This window comes from Vitis vinifera, chromosome 11 (assembly GCF_030704535.1).
Source record: "Vitis vinifera cultivar Pinot Noir 40024 chromosome 11, ASM3070453v1".
Taxonomy (NCBI): Eukaryota; Viridiplantae; Streptophyta; class Magnoliopsida; order Vitales; family Vitaceae; genus Vitis; species Vitis vinifera.
Window position 1 is genome coordinate 5099522 of NC_081815.1, and position 22015 is coordinate 5121536.

At 30.6% G+C, this 22015-nt stretch overlaps 2 protein-coding genes and 1 long non-coding RNA gene across 3 annotated transcripts; 2 read left to right on the plus strand and 1 right to left on the minus strand.

Annotated features, from left to right (window-relative positions):
• Positions 1–39: 39 nt before the first annotated feature.
• LOC100261189 (GTPase-activating protein GYP7) lies at positions 40–3527 on the minus strand. Its single transcript, XM_010658158.3, has 2 exons — positions 3448–3527; positions 40–262 (listed from the first exon to the last, which is right to left on the minus strand). The coding sequence occupies exons 1-2, from the start codon at positions 3525–3527 to the stop codon at positions 40–42; spliced, it is 303 nt and encodes a 100-aa protein (XP_010656460.1).
• Positions 1487–6745, plus strand: LOC132254643 (uncharacterized). The gene is made up of 2 exons (XR_009466940.1): positions 1487–1641; positions 6167–6745. It is a non-coding gene; the product is annotated as an uncharacterized LOC132254643 (long non-coding RNA).
• A 9623-nt stretch (positions 6746–16368) lies between these two features.
• LOC100266468 (transcription factor MYB82) lies at positions 16369–17393 on the plus strand. Its single transcript, XM_002282313.4, has 3 exons — positions 16369–16642; positions 16748–16877; positions 16988–17393. Exons 1-3 carry the CDS (start codon positions 16369–16371, stop codon positions 17391–17393), a joined length of 810 nt encoding a protein of 269 aa, XP_002282349.3.
• The last annotated feature ends 4622 nt before the right edge of the window (positions 17394–22015 follow it).

Here is a 22015-nt window from a genome sequence, read left to right on the forward strand (position 1 = left end):
GAGAATTGATAAATTCTTTCCCAGGGGAAGGTTCCATGTTCATAAAACATCGTCTTGTTGTGGGTATAGTAAACCACTGTCAATTGGCAATGAAGGTGGAGTTCCTGGTGGGATACTAGCTGCACCATTCTCACCGGCACATATGCACAGAGCCTGTGCATCCCTGAGGATTGCGTCCAGGTCGATCTGTCCTCTCAGCTCGTTTATGAATTTCAGGAGTGTGTCAAAACTCATCTGCTCTCCCATTATATTGTCACGGTACCTATAATACCGGGTTTTTAAGGACACATCAGATTCAGGAGCATAAAGTCTTTCATAAAATTGTAAGTCAAATGGTCAAAAAGAGTGATGAAGATCCATGTGTTAATATATAATTGGGAGAGATTTTGGAAAAGTTGGTCAAAAGTCAATAGTTTGAAAATTTTATCACACCAATTGTAAGTTTTAGAAATTAAATTTAGAATTTAAGAAAAATTTAACTATCAAATAATTGAGATTATGTTTTGAAAATTTGAATATTAAGCACAAGAATTAATTTAATTATTATCGAGTAATTATAAAAAATCGTAGTAAGAAAAACTTGGTAAAAAATTATATTATATCAGATTGTTATAATGGATAATTAAAAAGAAATTGAATTTAATTTTATAACGAATCAATTTGGGTTTTATAATTGGAATTTAACTTTATAGAATTACGAAACATTAACCGGACTTGAATTGAAATTAAATAAAGAGTAAATTATGATATGTGAATTTAGAAAAAAAAATTATATATATACAAAATGGGTAAATTAATTAAATGTGAATTTTATGAATTTAACTTTTGAAATTTTGATGCGATTGAATAATTCGACAAATGAAGTAAATTAAATAAAAGTTATATCAAAAAGTTGAGAAATTGATTTTTATAAATTGAATTATAATTAATTAAATTTTTGTTGGTAAATAAATATTAATAAAATTAATGGGTTAATGGTTATTACAAATTTCAACTTCTTGGTTGCCGAAAAATTATTTTATGTTTTTAATATTTTTTTGAAATTGAATTTTGTTAATAGTTAATTATATCATATTTTAAGTGAATTTCAGAGTAAAAATACTTCAGATAATTATAGTCAAATTATACTTTTTAAAAAGCAGATCTATAGTAAATTAAATTACGGTAGTATTTTTCGTGAGGTGGAAAATCATAAATTGAGTTTAATTCGTAATTATGGAAGGTGGAATTAAGATTAATGGTTTTAATTTAATTAAGAGAAATGGCGTGCGTGACATTTTTAAAATTGTTTAATATATATAAATACCATAAGTGGCTTGGTGGCGTGGGAGTGTGAAGAAAGAAAAAAAATAAAAAAATGAAGTGAATTGAAAAAGAAATGAAATAAAAAGAAATCAAAGCTTTTGGTGTTGGGCCGTGGGCCGGGTTAAAAACAAAAGGAAATGGGATTTTAAAGAGGAAAAGAAAGGGAATAGGAAGTGGCAGAAGGGTCTCGACAATGGAGAGGATTTTCCGTCGGATCTTTGGATGGCCTAACGTCATTCGTTTTGCATGAAAAATTGAGGAGGTGTTCTACTCGATGAGAGGAACGATTCTATAATGGCCGATCTTGTTTTTAATGGTCTGATTCGTAGATATGTGGTAGGGAACCTAATCCTAAAACTTTAATTAAATATGTTTTTTCTTGAAAAAAAATTATAGATCTTGTCATTTTGAGTTAAATAGGTAATGTTTGTGTTGTAGGAAGTTTATTGGATGATTGAGAATTTTTTTGAAATTTTTGTGATGTTGGGAAATTTTGTTTGGTTAATAAATGATTGTTTTCGGGTTGTTAAAATTTGTGGAATGTTGAAAAAATATAAAATTGTGGCATATGATATAATTTATTGATATGTGAATTTTTGAGAAATTTTTGGAATATTTTTGGTGATTTTATTATGAAAAAATAATCATGTTTGATTATTAGAAATTATTGGAATGATTGGAAAATTATAAAATTGTGGTATATGTTATAATTTATTGATATGTGAATTTTTGAGATATTGCTGAAATATTTTTGGTGATTTTATTGTGGAAAAATAATCATGTTTGATTATTGGAAATTATTGAAATGGTTAGAAAATTATAAAATTGTGTTATATGTTATAATTTATTGATATGTGAATTTTTGAGAAATTTTAGGAATATTTTTGGTGATTTTATTGTGGAAAAACAATTATGTTTGATTATTGGAATGGTTGGAAAATTATAAAATTGTGGTATATGTTATAATTTATTAATATGTGAATTTTTGAGAAATTGTTGGAATATTTTTTATGATTTTATTGTGGAAAAATAATCATGTTTGATTATTGAAAATTATTGGAATGGTTGGAAAATTATAAAATTGTGGTATAAGTTATAATTTATTAATATGTGAATTTTTGAGAAATTTTTGGAATATCTTTGATGATTTTATTGTGGGAAAATAATTATATTGAATTGTTCGAATTGTTAGGAAATTTTGGAATTATGGCATGATTGTAATTCCGATGATATTGGTGATACATATGAATGAGAGTAATTAACCTCATGGCATGCATTTGTATCATGGTTGTGTGAATAAATGATAAAAAATGTGAAAAATGCATGAAATGGCAAAAGAAAGAGAAAAATGAATAGTGATGAAAAGTAAAGACTCGTGTGAGGCGAATTAAGAAGGGAGATAGATCTCTAGAGTGAAAGACCCAAAAGTTTACCTCAGGAAGATTCCGAATGAGGAGTGTATTTGAGTACGAACACGTATCCTTCGGTGAAAGCTCGAGAACAATAGTGCATTGTATGATTGTGTGTTACACATTTATATGCATTTTATTTAATTGTTGAATATTATGGAATTATATATAATATTAGAGATTAAATTATGTGGCTTGATCAATACTGTTGAGATGCTTCTTTTGTATTCTTTGGAACTTAGTAATCTCCATTAACCCTTGGGTGTTAGGCATCTTATTGAGCAATGTGGAATGTTCACCCATTCATTTTTAAATGTTTTTAGATATAGATATCACTCTTGGGGATCTACAGATGGGGTAGGAAGGACTTTAGGATGCCCCTAAAGCGGCCTAGTGGAGGGTGTTGTATTTGTGGTGTTTGTGGTACTAGATTTTGTTTTGAGCAAACTGTGGACTATGTGCTATAATGAGACTTTATTTTGATTAAACTGTTCAACTGTGAACTTTTATTTTTATACTGTAATGATAATTATTATATCTTGTTGCTTTTGAGTATTGATTAGTATGTTGTTAGTTGGTGGGAACTCTAGTGTGATTTATACGTAGAGAGAAAAAAATCAGAGTGTTTTGGTTGATTGTCAGCGTGGAGTAAGAGAAACTCTTAGGGTCAAACCTTTGACCTGGGGTCATGGGCCAAATTTTAGGTTGCTTGGAATTTGGGTAATGACAGTACCCCTTCAAGATTGCAACACATACATACAAGTGCAAGTGTTTAGACAAATAGTGTGTCCATAGCATCTCCCACAACCTCATGGTTTTCTCATATTCAAATTCTCTGTCATACGTGCAAAATTCACTTCAGGACAAATTAAATAAATGTAAGAGTAACATTTGTAGGGATAGTATATTATTTATCTCGACAGTTTTTAGAGTCACACTACATTATTTATCAACACAGATATCTGGAAAAGCAAAAGAAATATATTGTAATTTAAGGGTATATTTGGAAGTTCTCTTCCAAAATAGTTTTCTATTTTTTAAAACAAAAAAAAATCTGAAAAAAAAATTATCAACAAAAAAATTGAAAATGGTTTTTTGTTATTAAAAATATAAAATAGGATGTAAATATATTTGTGTAGGCAATTTCGGGCCAAAATCCCCATTATGTCTCTTAACTCATACTCTTTAAAACCTCCTTTGGGCACTTGCTTTTTTCAAATTATTCGTGTTTGAAAATGGCTAAAGGAGTTGGTAAATGCTATGGAGGTGTTGGATGATGACAAACATTGATCAACTTTGTTTTAAACTCTTATCATATTTATTGAAAAATCGAGTGGTTACTTAGGGAGTGTAAAACATAATGTTTAAATCATTTTGATCGATTTCTGATAAATCAAACTTAAGGGTAATAGTTTTTGCTATGCCCAGTTCTTTTTATTCTTCTCTAATCGATCAAACTTGAATCACATCTGCATTCCTTCAACTTTTCAAAATTATTCTCAATTGTTGGATGGGTTTTAAAATTACAATACTTAAGTTTTCTTTTAAGATGCATGAAGGATGGTTGCGAGAGTGAAAACCCTTTTTTTTAGCTTCAATTTTTTCTTACCAAATTAGGGAGTGTTTGCCTTGAGAGAAAATCACTTGGGTTTGAGTTCAAAATCAATTTTTGAGTGAGAAATTTTTGTTCCAAATGGGTTGATTCATTGAATTATTCATCTTTGCTCTCATACTCAACATATTTGGGGTAGAACCCAAGTTTCTTCTTGCATGGATTCAAGAAGAGGCTAATATCAAAGCTTGAAGTGGATTCCAAGTATTTTCCAAAATAAGAAAAGTAGTAATTGAAACTTGAAGGTTCTAGGCAAGTGATCCAAGAAAGGATGAAATGTTTGGGCTCGGTAAATCCTTGAACTCAACTAATTTTTTTTTCCATAGTAGATTATTTGATTGCTTGAGGCCCGTGGTTCTTTTTTTTTTATTATTATTATTATCTCTTCAAAGGTTTTCCACATTAAAAAAATTGGTGTCCTTGTCTATCTATTTTATCTTGTCTCTTGATTAGTATTTCATTAGATTGTGATATTTTTTCATTGAGTTATGTTGATTGTTTAATTGGAGCATGACCTGAAATTTGACTATTTGAACTTTGAAAGAACAAGATATATTTCAGTTTTTGTTGATTGATGTCAAGAGACATATGAAATTGAGTGTTTGTATTGATGTAATGTCTTATATATCATGTTTGAGGAGTGTTGTTTTATTTGCATGTGTCTTGCATTGAATAACTCGTTTGGAAGAGTGTTGGTGAATTCAATATTACTTGTGATTTGCTTGTTAATTCATAGGATTGAAAAAGAAGATCAATTCATAGGAGAAAAACAAGGGATTTGTAAGAAACTTTCTCTAATTGTTGCAAAAACACCTATTCACCACCCCCCTCCCTCCCACCCCTATGTGTTATCCATAGGTGAGATTCATTTCCAATTGGTATCATAGTGGATCTTAAAGCAAAAAATTATTTTCTATCCTTGAATGTCAAATATGGGACCTCATTTTTTAACCGGAGAAAATTATTCTCATTGGAAAGTGAGAATGCAATATTTTCTCAAAATGAAAGTGAAAAAAAATATGAAACATGGTTGAATTTGGTAGGTCTACTACATAGTTAATTAAATGGTGATTGTGTGATGATTGGCTTGAAAACTTGTGGTAATTGCTATATTGTTAGTCAAACCATTGAGGGTGATAAGGTATATCGATTAAACTTATAGTAACGCCAATTAAATATTAAATTTTAAGCTTCATGACAACCATGTAGTAAGCAACATCAAGCTGCATGTGCCTGCATTTGATAATTAGATAGTAGAATAACATAAATCGTGAATGAACGGAAAGAAAAAAAAAAAAACACGATGAACAAACAGTAAATCCAGGAACCTGAATTTATAATGGTCTCACTTGCCTTAACCCAGCCGAACAAAAGAAATACAAAAGAAATAATTATGGAGCGGGCATCTAACAACTCCACCAGCTTTCAAAATAACATTGAAAATCAGTAAGGATTAGAAACTCAGAACGTGTTATTGTTGCCTATAAAAAGAGTTTAGCCAAGGCACCGCTGAGACATGAACCTTCAAGCTCACACATTTAAACACCGTGGACAAATAAAAAGTTAAGTGTCAAAGTTATGATACTAAACTAAAGCACATCAGCAGTTCACAGCTTGCGAGCAAAGCATCAAAAGGCATAAAAGAAGATTCAGAAAGTAATAGTAGTGTACCTTATTCATTGAGAGGTATCGCATGACTACCTTTCGCTGTTTTGAGAAAATTTTTCTGTTCATATAGAGATTGTGCTTCTACATGAAAGGGTATGGCTCCATAAACAATTTTGGCAATCGTTTTTCAGTTAACACTGCCCTTTGACATGCCCTTGACTAGTGTGTGCAGCTTTCATAATAAGGTGGCCCAGCAGGTTTGAGACTGGATTTTACCTAATACATGGCTCATGGGCCGGGGAAGCATCATGTATCCGGAGCTTATATCTTCCACATGAGGTGGGGATTGGAGAGACAGAGAAAACTTTGATATTGCAAAAAGTTGAGTGTGCATGCCATTTTGGTCTCGATTGAAATTTGGCCCAAGGCGTTCCATCAGAGCCACAGAACACCAAAATGATTCCGCCTCATCGTTCACTACAAACAATATTGGGTACCGAAGATCGCTCATACCCTATAAGACACATAGAGGTTCTTAATAAGCAAGCTCCAACTGTTGATACGGTAGATTGTAGATCCATATATAGGAGTTAAACCCTATGGATAGGGATCTATATCATGTAAATATATAGCCTCCTCTCCAGCCGCCTTAGATGTTTATGGTATTACGTACACTTTAGAATAGGTTCAGTAGATCTTTGATTAATAAAATTCTCACAGTACCATGTAGATATTTGGTGATCGATTCTGTATGTTATCATCATATCCCATGTAACGTGTTTTATTTAGAAGCTTTTAAGTCACTGTTGCACAGCAGTGTGGTCTCAGGGTTCCACCAGTCTTCCAAATTTCCAGTATGGGTTGGTGGGGCCTCTCTTTGCCATCTTTGGAAGAGCTCTGATTCTCATACAATATTATAAACAAAACGAAGACTCTTTATCAGTTGAGTCACGTGATTTAGGTGTGACAATGAATCATGTTTTATTAACAATTTGTTTTGTCAAGTAAGAGTATTGAACTGAAACATAATTTATATAGAAGGATGGAATGAGTTGGTTGGAATAAATATAAATAACTTTGAGCATATTTGAATTTTTCTCTTATAAATTCAGGAGGGTTTTAAGATAAATTCGAGGATGACTTTGTCACAACTCATTCCCATTACATATATTATCAAATAAAAAATTATTTTAATTGATTTTTTTAAAAATTTCAACTTTCTTAATATAGAAATTTTAATTTTTTAAAAAATCATTTATAAACTTTGATAACATTTATTTCTTTATAAATTATATTTATTTTTAGTATAACTTAAAGTTTTAAAAATAAAACTTGAAAAAAAAATAATCTACATAGAAAGGGATGAATATGAGAATTTCCTATATCCACCTTAGTCTGTTTAATTGTTTATCTTTACGTCCACACCAGTCTATTTATTTTTGGAATAAGAATGAAAATGTATATAAAAATGAGACAATAATAACTCATTTTGTTGCAATCCCAATTTTTATGATAAATGAATGAGAATCAGGGGTAGAAAATGTGAAAAATGGGGATTTGGGTGTTCATAATTGGATCTATTTGGAATAAAGGAAGAGAGGGTTATGGTGAAGAAAAATGATTGGAAGGGTAGGTTTGAAGCTTTAAGAAAAATGATTAGAAGGGTAGCTTTGAAGCTTTAACCAGATAATTGGGGTTTGGTGTGGGAGAGGAAAAGTGGAATGCGATTGTTGATTAGAATGAAAAAGCAAAGGGAATCACTGGTCTTAAAAGCCCTAAACATGCCAGCTTAAAAGTCACTCCCCTATTCTTCTTGGTGTGTGTGCTGAATTTCGAGTCACACAAATTTTATAATGTTAGACCACCTGCTTGGGAAAATTATAGTAACTTATCTTAGGATGTACTTATAGACTCTAAGCAAAAGATTATGTTTTCCTCTTTTATGATTGAGACTAAATTTTAGTCTTTTTAGATTGAGGTAATATCTCTTCCATAACTTTTGGATTTGGTTGTGTTGTCGTGTGCAACATTAGAACCAAGAATTGTAATATATTTGAATTTATTTTTAAAGTAAGAGTGAGGATAAACAAATATTAATATAAGTATCAAATTTCATTCTCTTTAAGATTCTGACATTATGATTCATTTTTATTTTTATCTTATTTTCATTTTCACTTGTAATATCACATATTAAATATGGAAAAAAGTTCTTGAAATTACATATATATCGACTTCTCTTTAAATCTCGCAAACGAATTTTAAAGTTGTAAAGATATTTGCATCAAAGTGAACAATATCTATACGATTGAAAATAAGTCTACATAAATAACATTCGGAGAAATTTTTTTTAACTTTATAAATATGTTTTAAAACTGAAAAAGACAAATCAAAATTTATAAAAAGCATGGATAAACTTACTTCCCTTTTCAAACATGGATTTTATAAAAAGCATCTCTAAGGGATATGATATGACTTTGTGTAGAGAAAATGGAGAGAACAGTAGCACCACCTTCTCCTCCGGTCCTTCCTACGCGTGAACTTTATGGATAACCATGTGTTGCATATAGAGAAGGTTGATTGTGTGAGGCCCACCTCCAGCAGCCAGTGACGCAACAGAGGCCTTGATCAGTTACACACCACAAAAGTTGGTATGGAGGGAAAAGACCGGGATGAAACAGAGTGGAAATACGCACTTCCTTTTTCCATCTTAGGGGTGCAAAGTCTTTTACTTTTTTTGGTACTCTACATTCTAAAAGAGGATGAATATTGTGGAGGAACTGACCCAAAGTATGGAATGAAGTCCAAACAACCTTGTCGTTTTCCCACACTCCTACTCCTTTACTTTTCTTGGTACGGAGGTAGCATATATGTACATAGCATCTTGGACACCTTTACATCATGGTATTGCGTGACAAGGAAAAGTGGACTTGCAAGAGAATAATGCACTAGGATCATCACAGTGTAATCCTCTTATATCTTGAATGGAATATCCAAATAAGACCACAAAAGTTTGATATCATTTATTAACATGATTCAATTTCAACACATTTTTCATGAGTTGAGTTGGATATATTTTAATTTGAATCAAATTTGTATCAATTTATATGACCCATTTGATAAATAAATTGTTTTTAGGTTAATTTGTATAATATAAATTTTACTTGAATTAATTTATATAATAATTATATTGATCAACCTGATTATAATTATAATCAATTTAACTCATATTTAATTTATTTAAAATTTGATTTTAAATAAATAGGTCAATTAAATCATAAATATAACATGTTAAAAGGTTAATCATATTACTTTAAACAAAAGTTAACTTGACCTGATTATTAAATGAGTTACACAACAAATTATCTATTTAATAATTAGGTCATACTAGGGTTCATTCTTTTAATCTAATTATTATTCATATCATGTTTAGGTCGATTGTTTTAGTCACGTGCCAAATTTTTTATATTACGAATATGACTCTTATGCTAACAATTATGAAGATAGAATTTGAGTCCATCCATCTACAAGTTAAAAAAGCTATATAGAGAATTGTTAGAGTGAATTAAAGTGAAGCACTAAACTTTCAATAATGAATAAGTGTGTATATATATCTATGTCTAAGAATTGATAACCTTTGTAAATTGGATTATTGTAACCCATGAAAACATATGGATAAGTTTTCTTAGCAAATTTTAAGTCAACTTGATGCTATAAAGAAATAAACCACTAATACCCTAACACCCGCAAGCCACCATAATCAAGATCTCATTATAGAGCTTATTGATAAAAATTGTCATTTTGTAGAACTCAAGATGACAATCTATTATTAAGATATACAATAACTAGAAAAACATCAAACCAAAAAGACAAAGGCAGATTAGCATAAAAGAGTATAGTTAATCTTACATCAATGATACATTGATGAGTTTGTTCAATTTTGCCATTTTTCTCAAAAGTCCCAAAACATGAAACATGCATTTGGATCCCACAATTGTTCATATGATTAAGAAAAAAAAAAATTCATTTAAATTCTTTCCCTCCATCACATTGAAAAATCTTAATCTTTTGAACAAATCAATTTTCTACCATATTTTTTAAATTTAGAAAATAAAAAAAATTCAAATTTCCTTTCTAACAAGTATAGCCATATAAATTTGAAATAATTATCCATAGAAATTGCATATAAAAAAATAAAAAATAAAAAACAGTGATTTAAGGCTACACGGGCAGGCCTCCAAAGATAACAATGTACCTTTTCAAGGGGACATTGTGAGATTTCATTTGAAGAATTAAAAGATGGTTTACAAAAACTTCCTAATTGACAACAATTACATATATAAGGTTTGGTTACCTAATGAGTGACATTAATGGCTTTATTTTCCTTTTACAAAGACAATAACTTTGAATTAAGGTGTTCTAATTGTTGATGTCAAATAAATGAAGAAAAACCACCTTTATTTTAATAAGAGTTTGTTGAAAAATTTTGTCGAAAGCATAAAATTATCTTTTCTTATTCCCATTGAGGTTGCTTTTTGGTTTCAATCCATAACAATAAAACTAGATAAGGTGAATTTAGAAGTACATGAATTATTTGAAGTAAATTTTTCAATGGATAAAAAGTTCTTTTTCAATTTAGAAACGACCAACACATCTTTCAAATTTAATTTACTTCCTTCATATATAGTAACATGAGCATCATCATTGTGAGATACTATTTTTGTTTCCAACATAAATCACATCACTTCCATCATATGGTTTTATATAAGACACTTTATTTGCATCGTTAGTCATGCATAAGGTATCTCCAAAATCAATATAAAAGGATTAATCATTTGAATCATTTAGAGTAAAAGTAGCAAGGGCTTGAGGAAGATTTTCATATTGGTTTCAAAAATCAAACCTATACCAACAATCAATGACAAGGTGAAGGTGATTTGATCTCCCACAAACTTGACAAGTAACTTTACCATTATTGTTTGCATTATTTTGATGTTGTCATTGTGGTCCTAAAGGATTTCCTCATTTTGATTAACATGTGTTGTTGCTAGTCTATCCTTGATTATTACTGCCATATGAGAGATTTGACTTCCATTATAATGCCAAAAAAAGTGTGCAACCTTTACTTTCTGAGTTAGCTCTGTCAACAATTCTAACCTCACCTGTGTTGTCTAAGGAAAGTTTGTGTATACTCCAAATAAGTCTTTTCTTCCTCCCTTTGTGCAATTAACAAATTGTTCATAACCTTGAGGGCTAAGATATGAACTAACTAAAGGTTGGATATGCTATTTGGTGGACATGATCAAACAAAAAAAAAGAAAATTATATTTTGTATCCAAACCATGAGCAAATCAGAAAAACTAGTCAAGATCTAAACCTAGCTTCTTGATGGTAGCAAGATTATCACAAATAGAATTAAATCCTTTCCAGTATTCTTCTAAGGATTGTGACACTTTTTTCATTTTATAAATATTAGTATTTATTTATTTATTTATTTTGTAAATGACCTCTCTTTTCTACTTTGACTAGAAGTAGTTGTTCCTCTAAGAAGGTCCAAATCAACCTGATACACTTTTTTGTATCAAAAATCATTTTCAAAATATCTTCTTTTATGATTCCAAGGAATCATAAAGTGAGTAAATCATCATTGTTGATCAATAATGTGACGCCCTAAACCTCGGAGTAAAACCTTGATTTAGAAATTAAAAATAAGTTAAACAAATTTAATAAGAGTAGAAATATCTTTTTGTATTTAATAACCTTAGATATAAATTAAAATTTTCTAATTTATCTATATAAAAACCCTTTTACATGGAGATAAAAGAACATAAGATAACGTAGGGATAAAGATTTAGGAATTTAAAATTTGAAAATCAATTTTTCGAATAAGATCTTAAGCTTTTGATCAGTATTTTAATTCATTAAATAGTTTGGAATACTTTAAAAATTCTTTGGAATATATCATTCTAGATTAGGGCTTATTTATTTAATTTTTAGATAAAAAAATATTAAAAATTTATGAATATAAGTAGAATTATTAATAAAGATTGAAAATTTTAAAATATTTAAATTAATAATTACCAATAAAAACAAATGGCTTTCTTTTTTTCATGATATACCAATAAAAAAAATATAAATAAAAAAGAGGAAAGAAAGGGTGTTTACCATGTGATTCATGAAAGTAGTGTTAAAAAAATGGAAGAATGAAAAAGAGAGACTTTGTGACTATGCGTGTACTTTGTTGTTAAAAGAAAAGATAAAAAAATGGAAAAGAAGGAAGACGAGAGAGTGAAAAGAACAGAGTGAGTGTTGGAAAGAAATAATAAATAAATTAAAAGAATGGATAGATTTTTGTTGTAATGTGGAATTAAATTAAAAAGAAAAAAGAAAAAAAATTCTTTTGGGTGGCGATGCTAGTGGGCCCCGTGGGAAATTTGAAAAGTAGGTGGACACTGGAAGGAAAGCAGAAAAGCCAAAAAAAAAGGAAAAAAGAAATCATGCATCAAATGATAGTATACATGTGGCTATTGTTCGTCATGAGTAGGTGAGGAGGTTAGAGATTCTGATTGTAGGTTGGGCAAGTGAGAAAAAAAAAATAGCAAGAATTATTCTTGATAAATATTGTAGAAAATTTTAAGAAATAATAATAATAATAATTTAATACAAGAAATTGAAATAAAACACTTATTGGAGTTTTAGTTTAAAATATATAGATATTAAATAATTATTGGGAATGAAAAGTGAGGGAAAGGCTGTATGAAGAGGGAAAAAAAGTATAATAATAATAATAATAATAATAATGAAAAGAAACTTATAATTAGTTGTGTTGTAAGTGAGCAATGCTTTATATGTTTACAATTTTAAAACTTTTAGAAAGATAATATAATAATAAAAAGAAATATATTATAATAATAATAACAATAACAATAATAGAAAAAGATATTTGTTTGAATAAAATGAATAAGTTTTGGAGAGATTTACTTTAAACAAATAAGTAAATAGAGAAGATTCTTGGAAATAAACTTTTTAAAGAAAATCTTACATAAATCCAAATTTTAGAAAACTAATTAATCAAATTGAAATTGAATGATAATAATAATAATTTGTTTCCAAATTTAGAAAAAATTGTTTTTATTTTTATGCATGGATCAAATATATATTTTGTTTGAAAAAAATATATTAGAGCATTTACTTTTTTATATATATATATAAAAGGAAAAATTGTGGAGATATGATGTTTTTGATTTGTAAGTTTAAATTAATAAAATAAAGTGTTTGACTCTATTTTACATTTTCTATTCTAATCAACGGGTAATAATTGTTGACATTTTCAACCTTAGTTAATGAGTTATAATAGTTGACATTTACATTTCTTGGTAGGAAATGTAATTACTTTACACCCTAATCTCTAGGGATTTGATTAAAGGTTTCTAGTATTAGTAGTACTTGATTTCGTCAATAAGAACAAATTTGAGGCTAGGCATCTATTTGTAAAGTTTGATCTAACTAGGCACCACTTGATATTTGATAACCAAAACACAAATATTTTGAATGTACTTGATTTTGATTTAATATAAAATTGTTTTGACATGAATATAAAAATGTTTTGTTGAAAAGTTTTGGATGCCTTAACATGTTTAAACTCAAAAGTTTTTATGAAAATGATTACACATTATATCTCCTATTTGCAAGCATAATTGAAAATGTTTGATATATCAAATTGTATTAATATTCCTTATTGGGTTTTGGACTCATTCCCCTTCATTTACAATTTTTCAAGTACTGGGTAAAAAGTGACCAATAGTATAAGATTTTGTTAGTGTTAGGATTTTGGTTTAAAATTTATTTTTTGGACATTATTTAAAAGTTAGAATTTAATAACTATTTGAATTGTTTAAGTTTGAAGTTATTTGGATAATAACAGTTGGGTTGATGTGTTAGTTTTAAAGTTGAAATTTGAAAATTATAGAATTTTGTTTTACTACTCTAAATAAGAATTTGGTATTTGATAACTTCCAATTACAAGATGAATATTGGAGTTAATTCACACTTTGAGCCTTCGGGCTTGAGGTTTGAAATGACTATCATACCCTTGGAGTGAGTCTTAAGGTGTGACAAAGTGGTATCAGAATACTAGGTTATGATCTTTTTAGGAACTTGATTTGGTTTAGATTATGAATAAATGATTAACACATTAGTTTAAGTTTCAATTTCATCTAGTATAAATTTCAATTCCTTTTTTTATTCTAAATTGTCTAATAGGTTTCTCAATGGCTAATCTAGGCTCAACGCACTATTTTGTTTTAGTATCTTTTGTTGGTTTGTTGGGTATCCCTATTTTTGACATAGACTTTGATTTGATTGTTCTTTCTCTTATAGGAGATTTTGTTGTGACTTATAAAATTCTTAGAGATTGTCTTGTGATGATTGGTTATAGGGAGATAACAGTTGACTTAATGCTCCTTGACTTTCAAGATTTGAAGTGATTTTGAGGATAGATTGGTATACTTTCTATCATGCCTCTGTTGATTATTTTGGGAAAATGATGATTTTCCACATTCCTGCTTAACCCGAGTTTAGTTTTGAGGGAAAGCATGTGGTTAGATCGTTATGTATGATCTTGTCCTTACAAGCTAGTTCCTTGCTTAGGAAAGGTTGTCAAAGTTTTTTGGTCTATATGGTGAGTTATAAAAAGGATTTAAAGTTGAAGAAGACCTTATACTATGACCAAGATTCCAATTTTTTAGGATTTGTTGGTTACATGCGGTTTATTGAGGGGTTTTCTAAGATCACCCTACCTTTGACCAAGTTGACACAGAAGGGGGGTTAGTTTCAGTGGTCTGATAACTGTGAGCATAGGTTTTTAGAAGTAAAGAGCAGATTAGTAACAACTCCTATTTTTATTATTCTTTCAGGTTTCAGAGAATTTGTGATGTATAATGATGTCTCTCATCAGGGTTTAGGTTGTGTTCTTATGTAACATGGATAAGTTGTGGTTTGCACTTCTAGACAATTGAAACTTTATGAGTGAAACTACCCCACTCACAATCTGAAATTTATGATGTCTCACATCGGATATAAGAGAAAGTTTCTAAGATTATATATGAATAGACTACTCTTAACTTTATAAACATATCTTAAAGTTGTGAGAACTCCTTACATTCAAAGCAATACAAATAGAGTGGTTAGAATCCCGTGCAGGGAATAAGATGTTTTCATAGTGGAAAGTGGGTGTTTTCTTTATTTGTCTTCTTCAGTATATATAAACAAGATTTCCTTTAATATGACATCTAAGCTACGGTGGCAATTGATAACTATGTAGCCAATAAGAAGTTTGATGATTGTTACTGTTATGAAGATTAACTACAACAATGATGAGAGTGATGATTGTGACCAGGCTTGAATGAAGAATTGATGAATGAGAGGAAAACTTCAAAAAGAGAGAATTATGGATTCAGAAGTATGATTCCAAGTCTTGGATTATTCAATATTTTTATGGAGCAGGTGGTCCATGCTCTTCCGTGCTGTGCACACCCTAAAAAGACACCAACTATATATCCTCACTTTGTACTCGAAAAAGTGAGGAAGATAAGCCTTCGGATATGCGTTTCAGGCGGTGGATCCCAAAACAATCAAAGCAGGAATTAAGAATAGTCTTGGATTTGTCATTTTATATGATCTGAAAAAAAAAAAATCACATCCAATTTCTTAAGACACAATTTCGTCTTCCACATTTAAGAAATTTTTTTTTAAATGTTAGGATTATATTTAACAACTCTTCTCAAGAATAATCTTTTAGTTTTTTCAAATATATATAATTGTTAATTATCCCTAAAATAGATTTAAAAATAATTATTTTTCTAAAACACATTTTTATTGTTTTTAATACATCTCATTTATTTTTTAAAATAATTATATAAGTATAGAAAATAATTAAAAATAAAATATTTATTTTAAGAAATATCTGAAAACATAGAAAATAAGTTGAATATTTAAAATTTCTAAAGATATTTTTATTTTAAATAAAAAAAAATGTTTAAAAATTATTCTCAAAATCCTAGAATTAACATGTAGAAAATTAAGAACAATTCAAAATAAAAATATCAATATCAATTTTTTTTGTTCAACCTTTAATGAGGGAAAACGATGCACACGTTCAACCCCCACAACCCCTTTAAGAAAGGTAACCAACTTATGAGTTTTCACTTTAAAATTAATCAGCCAGCGAACATATCATATCCAACTTTAGTGTTTTTGTGTGTGAATTTTATTTTTATTTTTTAAAATGATAATAATTTTGATTTGTTTTTTCTTCGACAACCATAAAGTTAGAAGTGGAACATAGAATATGCTTTAGGAGGGGTTAATGTATCAAGGAAAGCAAAAGTGGAGCAGAAGGGGGCCCTCACGTCAATCGAAGGGCGTAATCCATGCACGATGGAGAGTGCAACTCAGTATGGCAGGCCACCTCTTTTTCTACATAATTATTCACATTCTTTCGCCCTCTCCTCCCATACTAATCTTTCAGTGAGTGTGAGAGAGACTGTCAGAAAAGAGAGGGACTTTGTGTTTGTAATGGAGGAGACTGGAGGACTTGTGCCCAAGCCAAGGGTGAAGAAAGGCTTGTGGAAACCGGAAGAGGACTTGCTTTTGAAAAAATATGTAGAGGCTCATGGAGAAGGGAAATGGGATGCTGTTTCTGAAAGAACAGGTGATGAAGCTAGCTCATATATATACACCTTTATCTCTCTCTCAACTTAGTAAATGTCAATGCATGTGTGGGAAAATTACTGAATATATATTCTGTACCTTACAGGATTGATGAGGAGTGGGAAGAGTTGCAGGCTGAGATGGAAGAATTATCTGAGACCCAACAAAAAACGTGGTGGGATTTCCAAAGATGAAGAGGATATTATTATCCGAATGCATAAGCTTCTGGGAAACCGGTATATTCTGCTTGCCAAGCTCTTAACAAAACCAAGTTGATATGATATTCCTCGAATTGATCAGAAAAAAGTGATGGGTACATTCCAATGTTTTGTTTTGTTTTGTGTAGATGGTCTCTGATCGCGGGTCGCCTCCCAGGCCGAACGGACAATGACGTGAAAAATTATTGGAACACCCATTTGAACAAGGGGCGGTCTGGAGGCAAAAGAAAGAGCCCCAGCAGTGATGATAACGCTGGACACAAGAGACGCCGAGGATTGCTAAATTCTCAGCCGGTCCTCGACGGAAGTCCAGAGAAGAGAAGTGAAGGATCTGATGGAAGGAAGCAAGAGGAGTTCCATAATATTCCTGATAATAATCCTAGGATGGAAGATACAAAGAGCTTCAACCATGACATAAAATCGCCATCGCTGCCGAGTGTGAAGGACACAACATTCTTATTTTATGATGAACCCTTCATATCCTTCTCAGATGCCTTTGTTTTATTTGAAACAATGGGAGAGATAGAATGGTGAAGACACCCACTCACCCTCACTACCGGAGGAGGGCGTGAAGCGACTGCTGTGTCCTGGGCTGTTGAGTGCTGAATTATGATTGCTGTTGTTGAATGTTGAATTATGCTGATTCTTTTTGTTTTGTTTTTTGTTTTTTCGGTTTATATGATGGATTATATATATGTAATATACATATAATTGTCAAAGCAAGGAACTTTTCCAGGTATTCTCTTTCTAAGGCAACTTAGTGATGACTGATGAGAGTAGGACAGACATTATGGGTCACTTAAAACAATGAGGTGGGCCACTTACCCAGTTCGGTGTTATGATATCCATCCCAAGTACTTCACAACGCAACAATGGCAAGAAGTTAGGATGAACATCCACTGTATGATGAAATAACCTTTCTTAATATATATTGTGAAGTACTAGGAACATGCTTGGAAGTCCGAAAGTGAAACCTTTCAGTTTGTTTCCTGTAGTATTAGGGCCTAAATTCAATACCTACAGTGGAGCCATTTAATAAAGTGGAAGAGCCACCAAGCATCTCATAAAATTGTTGGGATAAAAAAGGAAAAATCTTGATCACCTGCATAGGTTATAAGATTCCTCCACAAAATAACAACCAATCAACAATGATGATAACCTAACAAAAATGTATAATAATAATCCAAGAACATACAATAAATAATAATGACATCGGATATAACATGGAAAAAAAACTACGAAGAAAATTTCTTCCACTTTAATAAAACAGGGATATAAATAATTAAGTCCTTGTTAGTTTCTTCAACTTGAAAACTTTTACACACACACATATATATGTATGTATATATCAATATTTGAGGTGAGAATCCATCACCTCATAAAATAATGAATTGAAAGAGATTAAAAAAAAATCAAACTATAATTAGGACTTCCCAAAAAAAGTTGATGAAAGAACTTATAACTTCACCCTTGAGCCCTAATAGTACCTGAAAAAACAAACCTAATTTTCGTTCCTTTTCTCCCAACATACCAAAACCCTAGTACTATATATATTTGGGCTTAGAGAATACTCAAATATATTATAGCCTAGTACTCAAATATACTACTTATATAGGCTCATGGATTGGACAAACTTAACCCAACAATCTCCTCGATCTCCAACACATAAAGGAGGAATGTCAATCTATAACCTCATCACATGGATTTCAAACCTACTATGTCAACGTACAACTAAAGCTTCTGCTTGGGAATAACCTTTGTCAACATGTTTGAAGCATTCTTATTTGTGTTAATCTTCTTCAATTTGACTACATTTCCTTCAACCGTATCCCTTAATCATTTTAACACCCATTTGTTTTTTAATGATTTTCTTCCTTTAGGAAGTTGTACCAACTCATAGGTTTCATTTTTTTTGTAAGGAATCCATCTCATCTTGCATAGCTCTCAACCAATTGCTACTATCCTCATGAGACTTGGCTTCTTGAAAACTCTATGGCTCTCTCTCATCAATTACTAATATGTACTTAGAGGAGGGATATCTAGTAGAAAGACGATGCTCTCTAATAGACATCCTAGCCTAAGGTACCAAATCCTCATGATGAGGTGATTGCTCCCCATGTTCAACTGACTCCTATGTAGATATGTCACTTACACCATTTTTTCTTACTAGCTCATCAATTTCCTCCTCTTCATTTCTAGGCTACTCTAATGATAAAGGAATAAGTACCAACTTAATGAAGTCATCATTTGTACATTTGGACTTATTAGCTTTGTCAAAATCTCTCAAGTTTTGATCCTCTTGGAAGACCACATCTCTACTTTTCACCAATTTCTTCTTAATTGGATCTCACAACCTAAATCCAAACCCTTTATCACCATATCCAATAAAGACAAGTGAAATTGTCTCATCATCAAGTTTGGATCTTTGTTCTTTGAGAACATGCATAAAAGTTTTACACCCAAAGTCGACCCTCAAGTGGGAATAAGAAACATATTTTCCTGTCTACGCCTTCTCTGAAACCTCAAAGGTCAATGGACTTATTGGAGATCTGTTTATCAAATAGTAGACAGTCTAAGTAGATTCACCTAAAACACCTTAGACAACTTTGTAGTTTTTAGTATACACCTAACCCTCTCAATGATGGTGAGATTCATCCTTTTAGCCACTCCATTATGTTGTGGAATTGTAGAGACTATTTTCTCATGCTTTATACCATTCTTAGTGCAATAAGTTTCAAAATCTCTTGAGATGTACTCACCTCCATTACAAGACTTGAAATACTTTAATTTCTTTCCAGTCTCTATCTCAACCATGACATGAAACTGTAGAAAACACTGAAAGACTTGATCCTTTAATCTAAGCAAATAAATCCATACCTTCTTGGTAGGATCATCAATAAAGGTGAAAAGTATTTGTTTCCTCTAAGAGTTTCCATATCCATAGGGCCATAAACATCAGAGTGTACCAACTCTAACTTCTTCTTAGATCTACAACTAAAGGAAACTCTATGTTGTTTTTTCATCAAACAATAATCACAAGAAGACAATATTCATTTTTGGCCAAAGGAATTAAGAACTTCCTTACCAAAATTTGTAATCCTTTCTCAGTCATATGCCTTAACCTTTTATGTCACAACTCCAAGGAAGTACCCTCTATAGCATATAACTCATCATTACAAACTTTCCTTTGGGTCTTATACAAAGTGCAACATGTTTCTCCTTTTACAACAACTATTGAACCCCTAGTGGACTTCCATTTGCCTTTTCTAAAGTGGTTTTCATAACCTTGCTTATCTAAGGTAAAACTTGACATTAAATTAAGGCGTAAATCTGGAACATACCTTACATCTTTCAATGTCAATTTACACCCTGTATTAGTTTCAAAGCAAACATCACTCATCCTTATAATCTTGGAGTGACTAGTTTCACATCTTAATTGTGCCAAAGTCTCCAATTCTATAGTTAAAAAACAACTCCTTACTCATCTACATGCAAACACTCATTTGAGAGGAATAAAACTTCATCACTGTTAGATACAAAAGTTATGGTATTTTTGTCATCTTCTTTTTCCTAATTTTGTCAATTCGGTTCCTTTTTCCAAATTCAACAATTCCTTTTCATATGCTCATCTTTTTCACAATGGAAAATTTTGATTTCATCTCTGGACTAGGACCATCCTTCAAACTTGTCATGGTCTTTCTGTCATTTACTCATGTTTCTTCCTCTACTTTCTATGATGAGGGTTTGTGCAATTTCTGTGTCATAAGCCTTCCTTCTTGTCTCTTTATTAAACAAATTTCCTTTCACAAGCTTCATAAACAATGCGTTGTTCGGATCAGAGTTACTAATAGTCACAACAAAAAGTTTCCCAACTGTCTAGTAGTGAACAAAGCAACAAGGAGGCTTGCATCTCATCATCCATAACCATTTATAATACTCTAAAAAGCATTCAAGTAATTTATCATTAGCATTTCTTCTTTTAACTTCATGTTCACTAACTTCTTTAACAAGAAAATTTTATTCCCAATAATTTTTTGTTCAAACACTGACTCCAATTTCTTCCAAAGATTATAGGCATTTGTTTTATTTGCCACATAATGACATGAGGATGTACCAATTCATTGCCTAATATAGGCAGTTGTCTTTTTGTTCATTTTGTTCCATTCCAAATCATAAATTTCTTTGAGCTTGACTTTTTCACCCTCAGGAGTATCTAACAAATCTTTGATGGTAAGAATATCTTCCATCATGGACTTCCACGTAGTCCAATTTGAATTGCTAAGTTTTACCAGGAAGGCTAAGGTGGTGTTTGTTTTTTTACTTAATTCTAAATAGAATATTAATGCTTAATAGTATTAAACATTAGGTTGTTTGTTTTTGTAGTATTTTATTTCTATTAAGTATTAAAAAGAAAAGAAAAACCAATATGTTTTTTTTTCCATTTAGAAAAAGCTACATATTTTGGCTTTTTCTATTTAGTAAAAAGCTTATAATAAGTCATGAAAAAGTAGAAAAACGAACAATCTAAATTCTGAAAACAAATTACTTTCAGCAAAAAGCCAAAGAAACAAACACCACCTAAGTCCCCTTCTATTTTCATCCCTTTCAAGAATAAGAGTTCCCAACACCAAGCTCTGATACCACTTGTTAGGAATAAAAGTTTCCACAATAAAGCACCACTTGTTGGGAAGTTAAAAGGGTGATCTAGATCATCTGCACAAGTTGAAGGATTCTTCCACAAAATAACAACTAATCAACAATAATAACAACCTAACAAGAATGAACAATAATAATGCAAGAACATCCAGTGAAAAAACTCTCCATATTGAGATAAAAAACCATAGAAATTTTTTTTTTTTAAGTCTTCATTGGTTTCTTCACCTTCAAAACTTAAATAAATAAATAAATAAATAAATAAATAAATATATATATATATATATATATATATATATGCTTGAGGTAGGAATCAATCACCTCAAAAAACAATGAACTGAAAGATATCATAAAGAAATCATACTACATAGACCTCCCCAAAAAGGTTGATGTAAGAACCTATAACTTTACCCTTGAGCCATGAAACTGTATCCAAGAAAACAACCCTAATTCTCTTTTATTTTCTCAATCTCCTTTTTCGCAACATACCAAAGCCTTAATGC

Excerpts from the sequence above, each read along its gene's own strand:
- LOC100261189 (XM_010658158.3), bottom strand. The coding sequence starts at position 3,527 with ATGAGGTTGTGGGAGATGCTATGGACACACTATTTGTCTAAACACTTG. Across the intron at positions 263-3,447 it reads TGTGTTGCAATCTTGAAGGG|GTACCGTGACAATATAATGG; the intron begins GTACTGTCATTA and ends CCGGTATTATAG.
- LOC100266468 (XM_002282313.4), top strand. The coding sequence starts at position 16,369 with ATGGAGAGTGCAACTCAGTATGGCAGGCCACCTCTTTTTCTACATAAT. Across the intron at positions 16,643-16,747 it reads TGCTGTTTCTGAAAGAACAG|GATTGATGAGGAGTGGGAAG; the intron begins GTGATGAAGCTA and ends TGTACCTTACAG. Across the intron at positions 16,878-16,987 it reads CATAAGCTTCTGGGAAACCG|ATGGTCTCTGATCGCGGGTC; the intron begins GTATATTCTGCT and ends TGTTTTGTGTAG.